Source organism: Dasypus novemcinctus, chromosome X (genome assembly GCF_030445035.2).
Source record: "Dasypus novemcinctus isolate mDasNov1 chromosome X, mDasNov1.1.hap2, whole genome shotgun sequence".
NCBI classification, from domain to species: Eukaryota; Metazoa; Chordata; class Mammalia; order Cingulata; family Dasypodidae; genus Dasypus; species Dasypus novemcinctus.
The window spans coordinates 36,739,676-36,764,242 of record NC_080704.1 but is presented as its reverse complement, the minus strand read 5'-3'; the positions used below and the strand labels follow the sequence as shown (position 1 = coordinate 36,764,242).

Sequence of the window (24,567 nt, the reverse complement as noted above, 5' to 3'; positions counted from 1 at the left end):
GTACTGCAAAAAAAACAAAAACAAAAACAAAAAACATTGAACATATATTCATAATAAAATATGTATGAAGAATAGCTCAAGTATAACAGTTATATGTTAAAGAAAACATTTTATAAACTATTTTATATGTATATATACATATATAGCAAACTAAATTTTCTACTTAAAATAGTTTTCCTTAAGATTGGATTACTTTTTTCAATATTTAGAATGAGTTTGGAACTTTCTTTTTATATTTGCCTTCAGAATGAATCTCTTAAGATGTGCAAAAAAAAACCCTCATACTTTACATTTTTTTTCAGTTTAGATTCTATATGGTACTCTTCAAAATTATTACCATCTGCACAATCAGAAATATTTCCAAGCCACTTTTGGCCATTTCTAAAAATCTACTGAAAGAATGATGTTTTAGCACCACTTAAGAAATGCAGAAAACAAAATCCAAAATCTTTGTTCCAAAGACAAATTCTTGAAGGAGTTTAAGAGAGGCACTGGAAAAAGGAGGAGAAGGGGTCTAAAATTTTTAAAAGTGCAGAGTCAGTGGAGAAGCGACACTCATTTGATTTCATGAAATTTTGTTAAAAGTCAGTTGTATATCCCCACAATACTATTTCTTTTAATACGTTCAGTTTTTCAAAGTTACATAGTTGTGATGATCAATTTGAAGATAATTTTTAGTTTGCAAACTGTACTTTATCAAATGCAAAGAGCTGTATATGTAATGTTAAAATTCCGTTAATATTGATTTTGAGTTTTAAAATAATGAATTATATTTGAGGAAATGTGCAGGGAATTAAAAAACAATTCTTATTAATGTTTTTGGATCTTTTAAAGAAAACAATGAAAGGGAGTTACATAAATTCCTTGCATGCTTCAAAGCTATACATGAACATTTTCCCATATGGATGGGCCACTTCTTTTGGTCAGAGTTAAGTTACCTCCATGATTATAACAAACTAGAATGGAAGGCTGCAGTGCTACTAACAGAGAGGGTGCTGACTCAAAAATCATCTTTCTGGGATTTGGGCATGATTTTTCATATATTTTAACTGATTTATCTCTTTCATAACTGTACTTTTTTGTTTGAACTAACATTAAAATGAATTTGCTATTCCTATGTCGACATTAGTTCATTGGATAAGGACGGGGAATAGTTTGACAGAGTGTTAAATGGTAAAGAGAAGCTTTTCTTATTGGAGAAATTTTTTCAGCAATATAATCTTTGTGAAGCCTACAGTCAATATATAAGATTAGGATCAGAGTCTTAGTCTTATGAAATTAACTTCCTAGAACTTTAGTAATGGGAAGTGTGAGTCTAGCACATGTGGCTAGTGATTTGAACATATACATACTCAGTTGGCGAGTTTCTCAAATGTTTTATTTACCTCCCTTTTTTTAAAAAAGGATGTGAGGCAACTTTCATTAATATTTATTTATATATTTAAACAAAAATAGTATAAAATCAGCAAACATTTAGAGAGTTTTAGCAACTAAAGACTCTCGCTAGTAATTCAACATAATTGTTCATTAATTAATTCTGTCTTTCTAAGATTTTAATTTAAACAGATTTTTTTTTTTGTAATTGACCATGCATATATACCTTAAGGCAAAAGCCTTTAAGTGTGTGAGTGAGAGTACAGAATTTCAGGGCAATCTATAACCAAAAATCCCATACAGATTTTTATATGTAAACATATACCTTCTTTGTGTTTATTTCTTTATGATTAGACTTCATTCTTGATACTTTTTGTAAAATAGTGTTCTTGCATAGAATATACAGTCTCCTCATCAACTAGCTATAATAACAACAACAAAGACTAGTCCAGGTAAATTGCTTTACCTTAATATTGAAATTAACAGAAATGAGTTATACCAAAACAATTATTTTTAAACACATATACACATAACTCAGTTTCCCCTTCTTTATGCTATAAATTGGTTTCATCACTGTTCCCAGAGAAGATACTATAGCTATCTAATAGAGTTGTTGATTTCTTGAATTGGGTTCACTTTCAATTTCCAATTGTGGTTCTCTTTGTGTTAAGAGCCGGAAGACAATCACATTAAGGAAATGTTTAAATAGAAGTAATAATTATAAGTACATTAGACTAAAAACTAATATTTCAAAAACTATCATCTCCTGTCTACTAGATAATGGTGTTTAAGGTGATACCTAATAATAAGGCTGCTAAGAATTGTAATTAAATAGCATAGGGCAATCACACAGAGAAGGGCTCTTCTTATCTATAATTTTAACTAAGTAGCTGTACTTTTAATGTTGTGGTTTATAGCTCCTTAAGTGCTTTCAAATGGAAACATTTGAGTCATTAGAGTTTGAGTTTGGGTATCAAAATTTTGTCAGATGGGCAAGGACAAGGCTCATATTCAGTTTGGCTCACCTCAAAGTCAAACTTCTCATGATCGTCTGTTCACATCCCTAAAAGACCACTCTTCTAACCATATATTTTAATGGGAAGAGAGTTTTTATCTGGACTGCATACCAATGGGGCATTGAAATCGTGCTGTTTCTCAGTGGTCTAGCCTCTCCATTGTGAGCAAGTTGCCTTCTACAGATACATCCATTTCCTCTTCCTCCATTCCCAGCGATTTGATTTATGCTTCCAGTTTCTCCCCATGGCATTTGGAATAATGCTCTACACAGAGTTCACACTCAATAAATGTTGTTAATTGACAGACACATTTTTCTTGTTTGAACTGTTATCTCCACAAGGAAGAACCCCTGCGCGCACATGTGTGCATGTGTGTGTGTGTGAGTGTGTGTGTGTGAAGAGAAGAGATCATAGCTGCCACTGCTCACTGCTGTTGTGGGAAATTAGTAGCAAAAACAAATATGTGTATATTATCATATACTTCTATGCTGTTTGGAAAGAGAAAAATGTCTCTATTCATTTTTAAAAACCTAACTTACTAGTATAAAAGCTAACGTGGTCAAAGAAACCTCTAGGAATTTAGTCTTACAGTACTCTGGCCTTACCTTCATGGATTCTGGATAAATTTCTCTCACATTGTAGACTACCAAACGGGGTTGTAATGACCCTCACTTAAAGTACAACAAAAATATAGAGGCTCTTTATTAGCAACTTTAAGTTTTCATTGCAGATTTTCTTCTAATTCAAGAGCTCTGAGAACACAGGTTTTGCATTATTCTACCCTGGCTCCATGGTTAATGATGAATATACTTAATGAGGAATACTTCACTTTAAGTGGCAGTTCTGAAGTATTTGCATGAAAGGTGGTGCACAATTAAAATTATTCTAACAGTCTGTTATGCACTGTACACAAGTAATAAAATTAATGGATGCACTTCAAGTAATGATCCATTTCCTCTGGGTGCAATATATTTATTCATAGACTATTTTAGGGGTTGTTTAGAATATGAGATGTGAATGGATTATGATCTGTCATCCCTGAGATTCTAATGTGCTACTACGAAATGGTTTCCATAAGTATTGTTCATAATGCCTGATGAGTTAGTGTTTGTACTCTTAAATAGGTAACAAAAATTTTGTTAAACCAATGCTCAATTGATTGAGTACTTTAAAATTTTGCAGGTAAGTTACACTTACAAACTGTCATAAACCTGAAAATTTTATATTGCGTTAGGGAGCATAATTCTAGTAAATACTTGTACATATAACAGTTATGTCTAATAGTAAAATTATTCAAATGTGAATATTAGCCTCAGGAAACATTTAGTACCCTTATTTATTCTACAAGTTTTAGGAGTCTTTTTTTAATATATCACAAGTCGTACTGGAGAATACACAGCAAATTAATCTATGAAGTTAAAGTAATGTCATTTCTAATTTTAATTTAAGAGAGATACAATAAATATTGTGACATTGATTCCAACTGCCTTCCCCTCCCCAACTATTTTAAAGAAGCTTGAATCAAGAGTAACTATGTATGTTAGTGTTTGGCTATTTGCTTCTGTGTGTATTTCCTACCACGCTTATTTTTTGTATTCATATGAAGCAAACTATTCTTTTGATATTGGGTGAGTTCACAAGTATTTAGCCAGTGCCTGCTCTAAGCTGAGCACTTGATCAAATCCTGTCGGAGGAGACATTTTCCTTGGAGGGGCTTATGGCTTAGAAGTACAGGGCATACCCTAGTTAAGCAAGAACTATATTCAGACATAAATTAATGCAATATTTACATACAAATCCTTCATAATAAAACTTCTGATTCTCCGCAGTCAACATCTTTATTATTGTCACTGATTTATAGACATTTTTGTTTTAGTTTGTGGCATCACTGTCCCTTATAACTTTGATTTTCATATGATTATAGATCTTATGAATTCATCACCAGATATTGATATAACCTTTTAAAAATGTGTACATATGCTTTTTTTATCCCATATTTGTGTTGTATTCTGCAAAATTAGTATTAATTTAAAAGTATCAATCTTTAGGTTTTTTTTCTATATAACCTCTGTCATTTAAGAGACAGCATTTCAACAATTGTAGGATCTGGTCCTTTGTTTTTCTAAATTTCCTTTACATTAACATTTTTCTATTATATATTGGTTGTCTACTATTTGTCAAGCTTTGTGTGACTCTATGAGGTCAAGTCTACTTTTATCCTCATTTCATGAATGAGAAAAATGAGACCCAATATGATTAAATACCAATAGCTATTTATTTTGAACTTAGATCTGCCTAATACCAGCACTCTTACTGTTAACGTCTATATCCTTCTGTACTCCTACCCACTTTATCTTAAATTGAAAGTCCTTGTTTCTCCCAATATTTTATTTTATTTTATTTACTCTTACTCAGTTATAAAGATCAGTATGCCAACGATTAGAGTATATTGTGAGTTTCGTAATGTTATAGATTTGTACAAGGATGACTTTTATCATTTAAAGGAATTTTAATTCCCTTTAAAGTGATGTTTAGTATTTCAGTATTTTTGGCACAATAAATTGAGCTGATATCATTGTGTAATGATCAACAGTGACTCATTAAAACTTATACTTGGACCTTTGTTGTTGAATGTTTTATTTTGATATTGTTTCAAACATTTAGGAAAATCACAAAAATAATACAAACCCAATATAGAGAACTCTAACATACACCTACTCCCCCGATACCCAAAGCCACCAATATTAACATTTTGCCATATTTGCCATATCATTCTGTCCATCCATCAATCTATCCTCTATCATCTGTCTATCTATCCATTTTCTGACCACTTGAGTGTAGGTGGTATATCTCATATTCCTTGAACACTTAATACCGCCATGTACATTTCCTTAGAAAAAGGATAGTCATTATGTAACCATCTGAAGTGCAGTAATCAAGTTCAAGAAATTTAACATTGATATAAAACTTACAGTCTATATTCCAGTTTTTACATGTGTCCCTTTGAGCCCTTTGTTCTTCCTTATCGATCCCCTCCAAGCTCATGTCCTATCCCTGGATCTTAATAGATACCACAGAACCTGTTGGTACTTTGATATAATTTGATTTATCTTTTCACTAATTAATTTAATATATCATTCATGTGAAGAATTATGATTTCATTTTTCCAATTTCTCAGCCTCTTCATATGGTTGACCTCTCTCAGTGACAGAAAGTTTTATTTAAATGATAAGGGAGCACAATGTTACATAAGATTCAACCCAGCAACCATCCATCAGTACCTTTAGTTTACTTTAGTATCTTTTGTTTACCTACCTAATGTCTGGTTTATATTGACTTGTCACATATCAGAAGTTCAATTTCAACAAATGCTAAAAATATTTCTGCCAAATATCTAATCATTTAGATCCATGGCTTATTCTTGTGGCATTACATAACATAATTTAAAACTTTCCCTTGTGTGTTTTTAAATTATGCCTTTCCATTGCCAGAAATAATGTTAGCGTAGTCTCCTATTTTTCTTAAATTGAGTGCCCAAATGACAGAATTTTTAGATGTTTCTCTTGTACTTTGTAGTAAACTTGATCATTTTACAAGTAGCTACTTAGTTGTATTCCCCAAAACTTATTTTGTTACATTCTTGATCACTCCCCTAAACCAAATTATCATACCACATATCAAGATATCTCAATAAGACCAACTGCTTCTTAAGTATTAGGAAGATAAAAGAATATTTCGCTGCTGCAAAGCAATGGCTTCCTTTTATAGCTGGGGATATGGAGACATATATTTTCTTTTTACACCATGTTTGTTTTTTTAAGGTACTTTTCTTTAAAAGTGCATCAGCTACAGAAGGAGGAAAAGATCATCACCAATATTTGCAGTGTTTTCTCCAGTCTCATCCTGGGTACTGTCATGCTTTGAAATTAGTCAAGATAGAGTTGTGTTTCAAACGAAATGACAGATGTGGTTTGGCAGCATAAGGTGATGGCAGCATAAGAGTCAACAAAATGAAAGATAAAATTTGAGCAGAAAAAAGTAAAAGCAGATAAAACATAGAGTTGTTGAATTCTAAACCACATATATATTTTTAGTCTTAAAAAAAGAATAGGATAGAGTGGGAGAAATGTCCCAGTTAGCAAACCCACATATCTCATATTTGCTTGAATTATTCTCCAGACTTTTCAAGAACCTATGTGCCCATTAATTACATCATATTACCATTCAGTTGAGTTCAATGAGCATTCATTAAAGTAAGTTCGTTAGACAACCTTGTCTTCTCCTCAATCACCTTCCGCCTTAGATATGTTAATCTTGAGAAACATCTTGTAGTGAGCTTATGCTGTGGCTAGTTGGAGGAATAGGAAACATTCAAATATACAATATTTCAAAAATCATAAGAATATTATCTCTGCTACTGTAGCTATGTTTTAAAATGCATGATATCATATTTAAACTTTTTTCTTTTTTATATGTCATTTATTAAGTTATTGTTTATAAACTACCATCTAAGAAAGTCTAAATCTTATGAACTAATGTTAGAGAGTGTGAATATTTTCACCCATAATTGCATGATGTTGTTATATTTCATGCTGTATACTGAATGATATATACTTTGCCATTAATTGCATATCACAATAATGCAAAATTTAAATAAGATTACATATATGAAAAGGCCTAGCATATTCCTGGCACATAGTAGGTATTCCAGAAAGCTAATGTTGATAATGATGTGCTTATTTTTCCATTTTGTTCTTAATAGACATTTCCCTGCTTTAGGTTCACCGTGATGATTTAAAAACTCCTGTATCTACTTCCCTATTTGTAGATGAAAACTTTTTTTCTCATTTTAGAAAGATTACTTTTCCTAGTACGTATGAGCAAACTGCTTATTTCTGGGGTTCTGTAACAGAAGCAGAATTATTGTTTTTTGATAAATTCCCACTTTTTAGATTTTTTTAAATTAGAGAAGTTGTCATTGACAGAAAGTCATGCAAAAACTAGAGACTTCCCATATACCAAACTATTATTACCACCTTATATTAGTGTGTTACATTTGTTACAATTCATGAAAGGACATTTTAATAACTGTTCTGTTAACTACAACCCATCATTTACAATAAGGTTATTGTTTGGGTTGTATAGTCCTATGTTTGTTTGAATTTTTATTCTTGTAACATGTATACAACACAAAATTTCCCCCTTTTAATCACATTCATATAAATAATTCAGTGCACTTAATTATGTTCACAATGCTGTGCTACCATCCCCAAAATACATGATCAAATGTGTACAATAAACCCAAGTGGAAACTCTCTACAATTTAAGCATTAACTCCCCATTCCCTACCACCTCTCTGGAACCTGGTGACCTATATTCTAGATTCTGACTCTATTAACCTGCTAATTCTATTTATTTCATATCAATGAGATCATGCAATGTTTGTCCTTTGTGTCTGGATTATTTCACTCCAAATGATGTTGCATTTATCTGAACTTTTTACGGGTGAATACTGTTCCATTGTATGTATATACCAGATTATATTTATCCATTCATCACCTAGTGGACACTTAGGTTGCTTCCACTTTTTGGCATTTGTGAATAATGCCTCTATGAACATTAGTGTGCAAATATCTGTTCTGGTCCCTGCTTTCAATTCTTCAGGGTATATATTCAGAAGTGAGATTGCCAGGTCATATGGTAATTCTATACTTAACTTTCTGAGGAACTGTCAAACTATCTTCCACAGCTGGTGCACGATTTTACATTCCCATAGACAATGAATTAGGGATCCTATTTCTCCACATCCTCTCCAATATTTATGATTGGTGTGTGTGTGTTCGTGTGTGTGTTTTAATACTATCTATTCTAGTAATCTCACTGTAGTTTGGATTTGAATTTCCCTACTATCTAGCGATGCTGAAAATATTTTTATGTGCTTTTTGGTCATTTGTACATCTTCTTTGAAGAAATGTATTTTCAACCATTTTGTCCATTTTTAAATGAGTCTTTCATCTTTATATTGCTGAATTGTAGGATTTCTTTATATATTCTACATATTGAACCTTTATCAGATATGTGGTTTCCAAATATTTTATCCCATTTTGTAGGTTGTCTAGTTACTTTCATGTGAAAGTCCTTTTATACACAAAATGTTTTAATTTTGATGAAGTACCATTTATCTATTTTTTCTTTTGTTTCCTGTGCATTGGTTGTAAAGTTTGAGAAACCACTGCCTAACACAAATTCCTGAAGATGCTTCCTTACATTTTGCTCTAGAAATTTTGTTGTCCTGGTTCTAGCATTTAGATCTTTGATCCATTTTGAGTTATTTTTGTATATATGGTATGAGACAGGTGTCCCCCTTCATTCATTTTTATATGCATATCCAGTTTTGGTCACTATTTGCCAAGTTGTTTTTTTCCATCTTTTCACTTTCAACCTCTTTGTGTGTTTGTGTCTAAGGTGAATCTTTTGTAAACAACATATTTGGATTGCACTTTTAAAAAATCTTTTCTGTCAATTTGTATCTTTGGATGGGGAGTTAAATCCACTAACATTCAACATTATTATTGTAAAAGCAGTACTAACATCAGCCATTGTGTCCTTTGTTTTTTATACGTCTTACATCGTTTTTCCTTTTTTCCTTTATTGCAGCCTCCCTTTCTCAATAGTTGATTTTCTGTCACGTATCAGATTGATCCCTTCCTCATTTCCATTTCTGTATATTTTATAAATAATTTCTTTGTGGTTAACCTGGGGTTTGTATTATACAATCTAAATTTATAATCCACTAATTTGAAAAGGCACCACCTTAAATTCAATAGCACACACATGCTCTGCTTCCATATCCCTCCGTTTACCCTCTTTATGTTGTTTTGTCCCATATTATGTCTTTATATTTTGCATACCCATTATCAAGAAATGTGAATATTCCTTATTCAATTGTATTATAACTCTTATAGGAATTAAAAAATAAAGTTGTATATCAAGGAAAAAGTACTATTGGATTTTGCATTTTACCCATTTAGTTACCTTCACTGAAGAGCTTCAGTTCTTCGTGCTGTTCCTGTGTGTTCCTTTCAACCTCAAGAACCCCCTTAGAAATTCTTGTAGAACTGGTCCATCAGTTTCTGTTCATCTGTGAATGTTTTATGTCCACCTATTGCCAACAAGTTTTTCTGTGGTGTCTTTTGTTTCCTAAGGGCCCTTTTGTGTGGCACACACTCACCAGCAGCTTGCATTCCGCCCTCGGTCTCTGCATACTTGGGTCCCTATCCCTGAACATGTGTGGGCTTCTAACTCACTGCTGTGAGTGGCTCTGTCATCTATATCCACGGCAAAAGGTGCCTGGGCCATGCTGCCTCTGTGTGACTCTTATGCTGCATGGGACAAGAGGAGGGAGGAGGGGTCCAGACCGGCAGGTCCAAGATGCAAATCTCCTACCCTTTTCTTGGTGTTTTTTTTTTTTTTTCCTTCTATTCAGGGATTGTGGAGTCTTTCTCAAATCTCTGTCATCTTCTAGTGTTCCAAGAAAATGGGATTTATCTCTTTATTAGTTGTTTCTAAAGGGAACCTTTTTCAGGGGATATCTTACATGGCTATGTTGATGATGTCACCTAGATTTATTTAAAGCATCCAAATAATAACATTTTAAATAATTTCCAAACCCATTTTTTAAAAAAAATATATAAGTTAGTATTTGCAGATAGCCTTTAATACTACAGATGTTCTTTAGCATTTATTTTGAAACATCCAAAATCTTACTTTTGCACAACCTATCTTCCATCCCTGATCAGAACTTTCTTCACTTTTCTTTTGTTTAAATATATTCTAATTCTACTCTTCCACATGTTGTGCCACTTTATTACTTTTCACCTTCATATTCTTTAATAAATACAACTAATAATTTACAAATATTAATCAAAAATAATCTTGGTACATTTTATGTCTTTATACATTACTAACTGGTTTGAAATCCTATATATGATGGGTATTTTTACTAGAGATGGATTGGTTTTCAGATAGTTTCTTTCAATATATGGCTTCAGTGGATATATTAATATTTATTTATTTATTTATTTATTTCTAGAGGGTGTTAATGCCGACAGCATCAAACAAGCCTCAGAACAACTGAACAGCCGGTGGATTGAATTCTGCCAGTTGCTAAATGAGAGAGTTAACTGGCTGGAGTATCAGAACAGCATCATCACTTTCTATAATCAGCTACAACAATTGGAGCAGATGACAACTATCACAGAAAACTGGTTGAAAACCCAACCTACCACCACATCAGAGCCAACAGCAGTTAAAAGCCAGTTAAAAATTTGTAAGGTAAGAATCTGGAGCATGATCAATAGGAATTTCTTGGTAATTTCGAAGAGGACAATGGCAAAATTGTTTAATATAAGATTTTTCACCTTCTATGGATGCAGCTAAACCCAGCAAAGATCAGAATATAAGCAATGAAAATTAGTTTAAGTAGGTAATATAAGGGTCCCAAATCCTAAAATATGTACTTCGAGTTCTTATATGTGGCTAAACGATATTGTCAGTTTGCAAAAGAGTAAGGTATTTAGGGAGAGTGAAAACAGCATATATCCTATGAAGAACAGCCTGTAATTTAAAGTTTTTCCTTACAGCATCTCATGTGCTAAGGAGAAAATTCATACATATGTACAAAAATTGGAATCCACACAAATAGTGGGAAACACAATTCAGCAACAAGCCAATATGCTAAGTAATCAGATTCACTTTAAAATGGATGACACTGTCAAATTAGGATAATTAAAGAAGGTTTCTTTGTCAAGATATGTTTTACAAAGGTGTGGCCAGACTAGAGAAGAACCACAAAATATACTGAAGTAAACAGTCGTTATTAGCAGCAGATTTGTTACTGCTCTAAGGCCAGAAATGACAAGGGGAATGAGAAGTTACAGTAACCCAGATAGAGTTAGAATACCATAGCAAATGCAGCAGTAAGAGCCAGCCAAAGCAACCTCACAGGAATGGCACCAGGAAAATAAACACCCTGTTTCACTCTTCCCCTCACCCCACCCCACTAAAGAATCTGATCAGGGGCAGGAGTCACTATTGACTAAACTTAATCAGAAGTTAGAGAAGACTCTGTTGTCTGTAAGGGTCAACCTCCAGAGTCACAGGAGAAGGGAGAAGAGTAGATTTATAGATAACTGGCACAAAAGAACCCAAGAAACAGATTAAAAGAGCATGCCTGAAAGTGCAAGAAGATAAGAGATGTCTAGTAATGAAAATAGCTTGAACTTTTTGCATTATTACTATGAGCTGTGCACTTTTCTTGGGACATGGGAAAATGATTAGAGATTAGAGTATAGATGAAAGGTTTTCAACTTGAATCTTTAGTGATAGGCTGAGATATTTGTGTTTAATAGAAAAAGGGATGAATGGAGGTTAATCTATACACTTTGAAAAGAATCGTCTGAATAAAGGGATGTTGGAAATAGAGAGAAAATTTGCTTAAATAATCCAGAGGGTAAGAGACAAGAGTCTGGTTGGAGCTGATATTCAATCCAGAAAGCAATGGGAAATTAAAAACACTTCGAAAGGAAGAACAATTAAAGAAATTGATGGTTCCTCTTCACCTATTGGACCTACTGCCTTACTAGAAGGTAAACTCATGAAGTATATATTTTGGACAAAGAATATAGCACAGAAAGCCATTTAGATTGTAGGGAAATATGTTGTGTAAATCTAGGGTATTTCTATATTTATATACACTCTTCTATTAAAAAATAGAGTCTATAACTTTTGTTTTCCTGATAATTAGTGGAAAACACCATCTATATTAATTCTGGCAACAGAAAATGATATTACCATAACCTGTTTTCTAAGAATTAGATATAGAAATTTATAAAAAAGTCTACAAAATACATTTATCCATTAAATAAATACTGAATATCTCTAAAGTGGCCAAGAGTGATACTAAGTTTGTTTAAAAAAACAAAGAATGATACAATGTTTTGGGAATATTAGAGTGAGCCTTCATTGATCCTGCCTTCATAGAATTTACGTAGAATAAGAGAGAGAGTAAGCAAATGATTAAATAAATAGATGTAAAATTAAAAGTTGGAGAAATGACTTAAGCAAGGGTACAAAGTATTGGGAGAGGATCTAATAGTGAGAACCTGACCTAGAAAGAGCTGCCAAAAGCAGTTTTCTTGAGGAAGGACATTTGAGTTAAGGATTTTAGGATGAGTTGGAATTGATAAGAGAACAGAACCAGAAAGGCCTCAGGAAGAAGAACGATGGTAGGAGGGAGCAATATGACAAAGAAACTAAAAGAAGGTCAGTGTGAATGCTGAGCATTGAGGGATGGGGGAATACAACAAGAAGTGTAGGTGAAGGGAGAGGAAAATGAGGAGCAAAGCCAGGACTCTATGGGCATGTTAAGGATTTTGTTCTTTATCTAAGTAGCAAATGGAGATAACCTGGAGGTCATATATATGTAAAGTACCATTCATAATATTCTCCAAAGGTTGGAGAAGTTACCCTAAGTGAAAATATTTCTTTGATTGCATCCAGCCACAAAATTGCAAATTCTGATCAGCCCTTTCCCACCCTTTTCATCCCCCTTACTCTTTCTGTTTATTGCATTGGTTCCTATTACTTGATGGATAATTAGGTAAAATATTTAGTAGGATAAACTTAATGTCATGGACAGAAACAAAAACAAAAACTAAATAGTATTTGGCTGTGGCATGTGATACAGAATGGATACATAATTCCATTCTGTTTGTCAATGAATTCTGCTCCTTGGAGGTGTTTTACAACAGAGTACAGATGCAGAACAAAATTTAATGCTCCACAGAACTGCTTTTTAATATGTTGGGGAACAGAGAACCCTTTGAGAATTGGAAGAAATCTATGGGCCCATTCCTGAGAAAAATACAAACACTTCCATCATATAAGCATACAATTTCAAAGAATAAATGGACACAGGTAATATCCCTTACCCTGTCAGACCAACAGCACTAAGACACTTTCTTTGAAATAATAGTTAAATATTAACACCTTTTAACTATTAAACACTTCAGGTCAAAATGATCTCTCCTGTGATTTAGTCTCAACTAAGTATTTGCCAAAATACTCTATTAGTTTCTGTGTCCCTCTTTCCTTTTTTTTTTAGAATTAAAAATTGTTTTTAACAGAACACACTTGACTATAATATAGGCTCCCTATATTGCCCCCTAAAGGGAAAGAGTGAAAGCCCTTCATCTGGTGAAATGTAAATCAGATTCTTAAATATTCACATAAGATGTCAATGCTGCAATTCACAAATTATGTATACAAGCCATAATATGTATTTTATAATTTACAAAAAAAAAAAAAGAATATTGCCCTCTGAAATCTTGTCTCAGTCTTCACCCATGGATATGCACCAACCTTCTAGCCCTTGACTGAGACAATTCATGCTTCAATGAAGGACATGGATCCCCTCTTGATTTTGCTAAGTCTCTATAATCTTCACCCTTTATCAGAAATTAACCTACCTGAATCAAATCATACTGTAATAAGCACATTCCTCTGAAAGTTGCCTCTATATCTTCTGAAAATCAAAAGAGGTAGCATTGCCCATTAGATAGTCTTGCCATTAGGAAAGGATTTATGTGATGTGCTTATCTGTCATTCCTAAATCCAAAGTTACTCTTTCCAAACAGATGTACATACATCCGAAAATAAGAGCTTTTTTTCCCATTTCACTGTGATTTTCAGGAAGCTCACATTTAAATTTAGTTCATAATTGCTTTAATTCTTTCAATTTTCCCTTCCTTCTATTTGGCTTTTGACCCAGCTTTTAAATTTTAATTATTCTGTTTTTCACATTTTAAATGGTGAACAATCTTCAAGTATTTTTTTCTAAAGGTACCATAGGGATATGAATTATAAGTATTCAAACAGGATAATAATATTTAAAATTAGAGCAACTTTTAGAGCAAGATTTCTGTATCAGATCAAATTATGTATGTATCAAATACATACTAATTTTAACTTTAATAGAAAGAGTATGAAAACATTTATATCTAGAGAACAGCACAGTCCAGATAAAATATCATACAAGTCATAAATGTGAACCACATATGTAATTTCAAATATTCTAAAAACTGCATTAATAAAGGAAAAAGAAGCAGGTAAATTAGCTATAATAATGCATTTTATTAAATGCAATGTATCAGAAATACTATCATTTCAAGAGGTAATTGACAAGAAAAACTGAACAACATAATTTGCATTCTTTATTTTTCATTCTAAATCTTAGAAATCAGTGTATATTTAATAATTACAACATATTTCCATTTGCATTACCCACATTTCAAGCTCTCAGTTTATCTTTCAAATGAATTAAAAGGAAAAATAGATATAGCATATCGAATGGGCTTAGAATTTGAAGCAAAAACACACAATTTTGAAATTAGAGTGATTCAGTGGAACATCCATATTCATTTTATGGAAAGGATTTAGGGCCATTCACAGTAATTGCCAACCTTACACAGTCATGTCCATGAATACTCTAAACCATGCAATTTTGGACTTTAAAGAATGTTATATTTGAATATACATATTAAATGATTTGAATATACATATTAAATGAAGAGCCAAGGTGTTCTTAAACTGATGACCTATGGTAGAGGCTTATCTAAATCATCATGAATGTTTCTTATCAAATTTTTGATAAGGGTATTAAACTAAGCTCGCATCACTGCCTTTTAACAACTTCCTTTGCAAAACTTTAATGTATGCAAAGTAAAAATGCTATTTCTTTTAATACCCTAAATTATGGTACAGGATGAAGTCAACCGGCTGTCAGCCCTTCAGCCTCAAATAGAGAGATTAAAAATTCAAAGCATAGCCTTGAAAAAGAAAGGACAAGGGCCAGTGTTCCTGGATGCAGACTTTGTGGCATTTACAAATCATTTTAACCAAGTCTTTGCTGATGCGCAGGCCAAAGAAAAAGAGCTACAGACAAGTAAGTAAAAGTACTTAAAATGGCTAACTTGAAATTTTTCAAAATGGGTTATTTGTGGGGGGAAAAGAAGCTACTAACATGAAAGAAAAACTTCTGTCAGTGGAACCATTCTTTCTACAACTTCTAGTAACCTGTAATAAAATAGTGATAGTAGGAAAAAGATGTGTTTTGTTTACATGTGTTTCCCTCCTTTAATAATTTCATGATGTTAAGGAACAAATAAATCATGTGTTTGATATGGCACAACTTCACTTTGGTTGCTTGCAATTTCAGAATCAGTTATTAAGGATCTTGAAGGACAAAAGAGCAGTTGAGGTATTGTGAGTAGGCTTTCAATGAATCCAGTTTACTATATATGCAAGGATATTTAGCTATGAACCTTCTAATACTTTTTAAACTTTTTCTGGAGGAAATTTAGCTACATCTTGCATGTGGCCATTGTAAATCAATTGAGGACAAATTATTCCATGGAAATCATTTTACAATTGGAATACTATACCTACATATTTTCTTCTTTTCATGATGAAATATGAGATAGAAGTGGAGAAATTATACTAATAAATACCATGCAGCTAGGAAAGTTTTCAAGATGTCTCTTTTGTATCTTACCAATTTCCTCTTTAGGATGATGTTAATACATTGTGCCTGGTCCAAAATATTCTTGTTCATGAGCCTAATTTTGAAGACCGAAATTCCTTTAAGAAACAAGTTATAAAACTTTAAAACAATAGTAAATGAATTGGTTTTGATCACATACATGTATATTTATATATGTACACATGGAGGATTAAACAGTATAATTGGATTTAAAAAAATTTTTCCCTCCCCCCTTGCGGCTTGTTTGCTGTCTGCTTCTCTGTGCCCATTCACTGCGGACTCTTCTGTGTTTTTTTGCTTGTCTCCCTTTTTTGTTGCATCACCTTGCTGAGTTGGCTTTCCGTGGCGCCTGTGGGCTGGGCGGCTCTCCGCGGTGCTTGCAGACTGGGTGGCTCTCTCTAGTGTGCGGGCGAGGCTGCCTTCACAGGGAGGCCCCTGGAAGTGAACCCAGGGCCTCCCATATGGTAGATGGGAGCCCAACTTATTGAGTCACAGCCGCTTCCCCAGTATAATTGGATTTTAAGGGGTTAAAATGAAAATATTTTTTTATAAACTTTACCAAATTGTTATAAGAAGTACAAGAACATGCAATTGTTTTCTACTAAAACAGTAATTAGTTGTAAAACACATTTTTCTATTGATATACTTTGTAACTATTCTAGGAATTGTGCATATGTTTCTCAACTTAATATATTAATTACATGATGCTTCCCTCATTTTTCCAGTTTTACTATTTTTGGTGAGGTCATGAAATGAATAAAGCAAATATCAATTCATATTTTTTTCTCATTGAAATTCATTTTTCCTGAAGGGCTTATTTTACTGATAATCAGGTAATGCAAGTTTACAATAATGTCAGCTCCCTCTAGTGGATTGCAATGTACTGGTTGTTGTACCTCAATAAAACAATGGGGGAAAACATTCTGAATGTCCTAAATTTTCAAACATTGACCTATTTAACAATAACATATTGTTTTCTAGTCACAAAAGTCTATAAAAACCTTTAAAAGTCAAGTACATTGAAGGATATATTGTAACTGGTGGGCAAAGGAACTTCTTCACTGGAAAATATTTTGATATAAATGTTCCTATTAATTAAGATTCAAAATTTTAGTTTACTTTAGAGATGTTCCAAATATTGATGATTGATAACAAATATTTTTCTATGACACTGCAATATATATATATATATATAATAATAATAATGTATACTATCTATTCATCCATCCAAACATCCATCCATCAATATCATCATCTTTCTTCTTTATCTTTCATACATATGATTGTTTATATAACTTCCAACCTTCTTTTTTATTCTATTTATCCATTAATAAAATGTAATCCCTTCTACTTTATTTGCCAAAGTATCCCTGTACAGTTTTACTCAACCTTTGGGAAATAAGTTATCGTAATTTTAATAGTACCACCACGGGCATTTCGGTTCTGTCTTTCTCTCTGCTCCATTCTTTCTCTGATCCTTAAGTACCTTTATTTTCTATAAACAGTTTTGTTTTCATTTTTGGAAGGAAATAATTGTCATTTTTTTCATAAAAGGGTCATACATAACCTACTTCTGAGTGCTCAGCTTTATCATGATAGCTTTATATTGCAAGGGGAAAATTTCTGAATTTTCAAAGTAGATCACTGCTTATCTTGATTTTCGGTTAAATTGTTCCCCCTTGTATATAACATAAAACATAGTACTTAATTTCACACATGCACCTCTTTTTTTATAACGAAATCATCTTGCCCTTCCTCTCCTTTGTGCTCTGCTCCTTTCTTCCCTTCTCTCTTCTCAGCAGTACCTCCCTCTTTTAATTCCATTGGACAAAGCAGAAGTTTTTAAACAAAAAGTGTAGAAAACATTTTTCCCACTCTTCCACTACAATTTTCAATGTCGGTTTGGCCATAGTTTATCACTGCCATCCCCCATATGGCCATACTAAACGATTGGAGATTAATGGGATATTTTTTCCTTTCAAGATAAACAATAATATAGTATGGAGGCCTGAATCATTAGTTTTCCCAATAAGTTACAGCACAGGCTTCCAACCGACATTCATTTATATTAATTTTAATTTTGTAGAATATATTTCCTTAATCATAAGACATCAGGAAGGTATCTTTATTTTAAGGAGAATGCTTTAGAAATAGAACAGTAGAAACTGCAATAAGTAGGCTTTATTTTGGAACAAATTTTATTTATTTATAAGTTAAAAATTGACCAACTGTTAAATCCTTAGGCTATTTTTTTGCATAAAACAGACTGAACCAAAAGATATCAGTGGAACACTTGCTGTCTTTTAAGATGGAAATATATTTAATCGAATATGTTTGTTGTCTTTTTGCTTTCAGAAAAGAGACAATTATCAGTTGGATTATTAATCAATATTTCCACATAAGATGGAGAAAGTGAATTTCCCTAGCTGGAGCAAGATAATGTCTGCTCCCACATTGAGATCCCAAGGGCAGCATTCACAAACATCTCACTGGTTCATACTGAGTGCTACATGCCAAGGTTTTCCTCAGGTACCTTCAGATGCATTGGCTTATGCACCAGATTTTACACACACACACACGCACACACACACACGTATTTTTAAATCTACAAACGAGTTAGAAATCCCCTGCTGGTATTCTCAAACATGTCTGATTTAAATGAGGTAATCCACATCTTTGCAAAATTGTCAAAGCAGTTTTCAAACACTGGTATCAATCCTTGCCAGCATTACATGGTGTTATTATTATACTCCACATAAAGAAACAGAAAAAGAAATTGTGGGATTTATGTTTCCACGTGTGTATGCATGCTTTTGTTCTATGCCTTACTCCTTAAATTATATTAGATGGATAACAATTGTTTTGTAGTCATTTATTAAAACAAAACCACAAACAGGTTCCCAACTTGTTAGCTTTTTATAAACTTTTTTATTGAAGTTTATCAATCATACCTGGACATCCATAAACAATAAGTGTATAGTATAAGTTGTGAACTTATAAAATGAACATGCATGTCAATATGCAGGGCTCCCATACATCACCCCACCACCAACACCTTGCATTGATGTGAAACAATTGTTACAAACTATGAAAGAGCATCATCAAAACATGTGTATGATCAGTTTCAAGGAAATGTAGTGTCAAATTTGGATAAGGGTAGGGAAGGAAAAAGGAGTTGAAAAAAATGTATTTTGAGCACAGTTTACCAATATGAAGTGATTCATTGCCTGTGAATTGCCAGATCCTATGGAACAGGCACATGTATTGAAAATCAGTGGTGTACTAACCGGAGAAAGACTAGTAGTGAATCAGAGCATCCCATCCCATGTATGTTGTCTGTCTTCCGCACTGAGAATTAATTGACATATAACTATCACACCTCAGTTTTATCGGTAGCAGGAGGATGAATTGAATGAAAAGTCTCAACTTTGAATCATGACTATAATAATATTATAACTGTATATTAAAACTAATGCATATAATTCTGAGGAAAACATTGATTTCTCAACAGGCCAATTAATTTAGTGTAGTTAATTTTACTATATTGAACTTTTTTATTACCACAGACAGAAACTCTCCATTCCTCCAACCCCAGCTTCTTATAACCTATAATCTCCTTTCTGTCTCTGTTAATTCTGAGTTTCATATAAGGGAAATCATAAAATATATTTTCTTTTAAGCGGCTGTTTTTTTGTGTGTTTTTTTTAAGATTTATTTATTTTTATTTATTTCCCTTCCCCTCTTCCCCAAGATGACCCAAAATGAAAAACTCATGGCAGCCACCTCTCCCAACAATAACCTTTTGGCTCCTCCTTTATCAAAGAAAGGAACCACCACCAAGTCATTCTTGATACTCCCTCTCCTTCATCCTTCCCTCTCTAACATTTCCATTCCATCACCAAGTCCTATGCATTTCTATCTCCCAAATAACTTTCACATCCAAATTTATTTCCATATTTATTACCATCCTCTTAATCCAAGCTCCTATTGGTTCTTGCCTTGACCATAATTTGTCTCCCCACATCTATTCTTGACATCAAGATGTTTTCTACATTTCAGCCAGACTTATTTTCCTTAAGGCAAATCTGACAGCCCCACTTCTGTGTAAAAACTTCGGTGACATCCTTTTTCTCTTAGAATTTTAACAGCACCCATACGGTCTTGCCTAATATGACTCCAGCCTACCTCCAATCACAGTCTCATTCATCCTTTCTTTCTGCTTCACTTTGGTCTTCATTTAATTGCTTAATGGTGGCATACTCCCCACCTCAGAGCCTGTACATGCTCTTCTGCTTTGCTGGAAGTAACTAATTCCTATTACTTCATATTTTTGCTCAAAAGTTACTCCATTATGAGTCCTAGCCTATATATGATGTCCCCACAATTTCCTGTATAGCACTTTGTACTTTCGTTTTATAAAATTAATTACAAGTTTCACCAAAAATAGATGCAAATATTAGAGTATCTGCATCCATGAGTAGAGTATGAAATCAATAAAAATGAGTGCACAGATTGTATGAATTCTTCATTACCATAGCCCCAATAATTATCATAAAGACTGAAATATAATTGACACTCAATAAATACTTCTATTAATGAATTAATATATGAGAATATATATAAAATGTAGTGTAAGCATTTTTTTCCATGAAGTGGTACTTGTAGAACATAACTAATATTTCTGGTTGGAACGTGTAGGAGTTTGATGATATTGATGAATTCCAAAAAGAAATATTGGATTATGTTTGTAAACTGATCTTTTCCTCTGGGCGTATTAGATCTTATTGGATTCATCAGTTTACATGATTAATTAGGTAAAACCTCTTGTGCCAGTAGGGTATTGCGTCCCCACCCTTTGGTAGGTGGGGACTCACAGATAAAAGGCACAGCAAAGGACAGAGTTATGGGTTTTTGATGTTGGAGTTTTGATTGTTGGAATTTGATGCTGAAGCCTGAAGCTGGAGCCCCAGTAAGTAGGCAACACAGAGGAAAGAGAAGCAAGCCCTAGAAGAGCGAGGAATCCTGAACTCAGAGAGAAGTAAGACCCTAGAAGGGAGGATCCCAGGAAGCCTGAACCCTTGTAGATGTCAGCAGTCATCTTGCTCCAACATGTGAAAATAGACTTTGGTGAGGGAAGTAACTTATGCTTTATGGCCTGGTATCTGTAAGCTCCTACCCCAAATAAATGCCCTTTGTAGAAACCAACCAATTTCTGTTATTTTGCATGAACACCCTCTTGGCTGACTAATACAGAATGTAATCAATATTGTTCCTTTATTAACTATTCTATTTCAAAATAATCAATTTTAGAACATGGTTTTGTTCCTTTTCAGAAGAATTCCAGGAAAAAAAACAAAACCCATATGCACTCCCTCCCTCTCTCTCTCTGCTTAAAATGTGAGACACAGCATATACTTTCTTGCTATTTGTTTATTTTCAGCCAAAGACTAAAGCATTTTAAATTTAGAACTAAATTGTGCCAGAGAAAAACATTGCAATTAGAGAAAGCCTACCTTAGCACTCTAAGAAGCTATGAAGTGAGAAAGGGAATAAATTATAAGAAAGTCAACCTAAGCTGTTCATAGTTCAATAGGTTCCATGGAGATTAAAATGATTTAAGAAATGGAATGAGAATAGTGTCCGAACTCTCCAGGTAAATTATTTATTTATCCTCTCATTTGGGGTATAAGCTTTCCAAAACACTGGGCTCCTGCTATGTTCCTGGAAAAGGGATTCTGTCTTTATGCTCAAGTTTATACTCTGCAACCTTCTTTCGTTCTTTTAACAAATTTTGGTTCCTTGCAGGGTAATTGAGGGTAGAATGCTTAGCCCAAAAACATACATGCTCCTTGCTCTCATCATGCTTGTAATGTTGGGATAGACACAGCCATTAATTACATAACTAAACTAGTGATTGTATAGCTATAATCCGAGATGAGTGCTCAGAAAGAAAAGGCCAAGGCTCTGAGGCTGCAAATAAAGGAAACCGATCCTGACTGGGAAGGCCAGTGAAGGCTAACCTGAAAATGTACTACTGGACATGGGAGCTGACAGAAAAATGGTCATTAACAAGACTAAGGATAGTAGTTGATGGCTACTTAAGAATAAGAGAGAAGTCCTGTCTCTGAAGCACAGAGAAGACTAAAAGATGAGTTTGGAAATTTGAACAGAGGGCAGTTCTCCCGGGTCTTATGAGCGGTCATGAGGGTTAGGGATATTATCTTGGGAAAAATAGAAAATATTGATGAGTTTTATCCAGTGGTGCAACTTTACAATTCAGTCTTATATTTTCTGAAATTGGGCATCAAAGAGGAATTGAAAGAACCCAAAAGTAGGCATGGCAAGACTAGATATGATTGAATATTGCATGGGCCTTTGCTTGTGCCAGGTAACTTACATGAGAGAGACTAATAGATGCCATTTTGATCTTTTCTGCACTCTCCCCTTTCACAATTAGTCCTGTCTTCTCTCAGAACAGAGCAAAAGTGTGGTTTATCTTTCAGCAGGGGGACTTCATATTTTATACTTGAATACAGATAGGAAGTTGTTAAGCTGAATAGCACCAACACTTCATAGACTGAAATATTTTACTTCTCATTAAACACAAAGCCCAGGAGGGAGCTAAAGAAGAGAGAATCTAATTGGGACCTCCCTTACAAATGAGATGGACTTGAGGGCGAGGTCAGAGCCCATTAGGTAGCTATTACAACAGCTATTTAGATAGAAGCAGTTCCTGCTTGATCAAACTACACATGGACTGCAAGGTAGCAAGTTCTGAAATTCTGGAGTTGATAGGTCCTGTTGAAATTCTAGCCCCTCTCCAACTGCAGTCCACCTATGAAAAACCCAGAGTTTGCTCTCAGGACCCCAGTAGCCAGAGGAAATGTTCCCAAACCTCCTGAATCAGAATTGAGAATGAAATGTCCATCAGTGCATTTTGCTAAACAGTGCCCACTGGAATGGTGATATGGGTTCTTGCATAATTGATCAGAGTTTTCAGGGGAACCTGGGACACTAGAAAATGCAAATTATTCATTGGATAATGCAAATTAATGCATAATTTGTTATCATTTTGTTTACATAACAGAAAAATAATCTATCACATCATATGATCATTATTTTATAAGCTTAATCTAGAATTGTATTGGTTGATATAGGAAAAATGGGTCATTGTTTAAAAAAAACTAGTGTTAACTGTTCATCTTTCCAAATTTGAAAGATTTTTATTTCATGCTGGCCTGTACTGAAAAAAAAACAGATTTTTTAAATTTAATGCACTCTCTATCATCTTTCTATATGTCCATCATCTATCTATCTATCTATCTGCCTATCTCTATTTATACATAGATGGATGCTGGCTGAGTTTTCAGCAAACTATGCTATTTTATTATACATTTACAAGTTATGTACCTATTTTATACTTCTGTCATGTTCATAGCACCTTATCCCTTTGATTTGGCAAATCGGAAAAACATTATTTCCTGCCATTTAATATTTCCCTGAGAAGCTACTAATGCCAAGATTATCTGCAAAACACTCTAAATACTTTCAAATATTTGGTTAAATATTATATGCAATACAATGACCCATGCCTTGACAATCAAACACGAAACATATTTTATTTTATTTATTTATTTTTTTTTAAGATTTATTATTTATTTATTTTAATTTCCCCCCCTCCCCTGGTTGTCTGTTCTCGGTGTCTATTTGCTGCGTCTTGTTTCTTTGTCCGCTTCTGTTGTCGTCAGCGGCACGGGAAGTGTGGGCGGCGCCATTCCTCGGCAGGCTGCTCTTTCTTTTCACGCTGGGCGGCTTTCCTCACGGGCGCACTCCTTGCGCGTGGGGCTGCCCCACGCGGGGACACCCTTGCGTGGCAAGGCACTCCTTGCGCGCATCAGCACTGCGCATGGCCAGCTCCACACGGGTCAAGGAGGCCTGGGGTTTGAACCGCGGACCTCCCATGTGGTAGACGGACGCCCTAACCACTGGGCCAAAGTCCGTTTCCCGAAACATATTTTTAAATGACTTAGCTGTTATGTAATACTCAAACAACTCTTTTTAAATACACCCAAACCTAAGGAAAAAGAACATCTTCATCTCATTTAGTGTCCTTTCCCTTGGTCCTTGCCGATTATTATTTTTTGTCTAATCAGTTTTCTTCCCAGGATAAAGTAAATTCACCTTTTGTGTGTGTTTGAGTGTATGTATTTTTGCATTGTATGTTAATGTGTATATGTATGTGTGCATGTTCATTTGTATGTGTTTGCATGCACGTGTGTGTGTATGTAAATCTTTTCAGAGCAATATATTGGCTTTAACTCTGGGTCTGGTTATTTAGAATGTAAAGTTAACTCAGAGGAACCCTCCCCCCACAATAGAAGAATGTGAGTGTCTCTATTAAGTAGCTTTTGTTCACTCCCTAGTAAGGGAGTTTTCACTTTCTGTTTGTAACATTAAAATGTTATATTAGGGAAGCAGACTTAACTCAATGGATAGAGCATCTGCCTACCACATGGCAGGTCCATGGTTCAAACCCCAGGCCTCCTTGACCCGTGTGAAGCTGGCCCACACACAGTG

General features: G+C 33.9%; 1 protein-coding gene across 3 annotated transcripts in view; it reads left to right on the top strand.

Moving 5' to 3' along the window:
• The window catches only part of DMD (dystrophin), a 2,676,723-nt gene that overhangs the window by 1,191,089 nt on the left and 1,461,067 nt on the right, over positions 1–24,567 (top strand). For all 3 annotated transcript variants that reach the window (XM_058291720.2, XM_023592525.3, XM_058291721.2), the window contains 2 exons: positions 10,483–10,724; positions 15,213–15,393. In XM_058291720.2, coding sequence (XP_058147703.1) covers positions 10,483–10,724; positions 15,213–15,393 — 423 coding nt within the window. The remainder of the gene's footprint in view (positions 1–10,482; positions 10,725–15,212; positions 15,394–24,567) is intronic.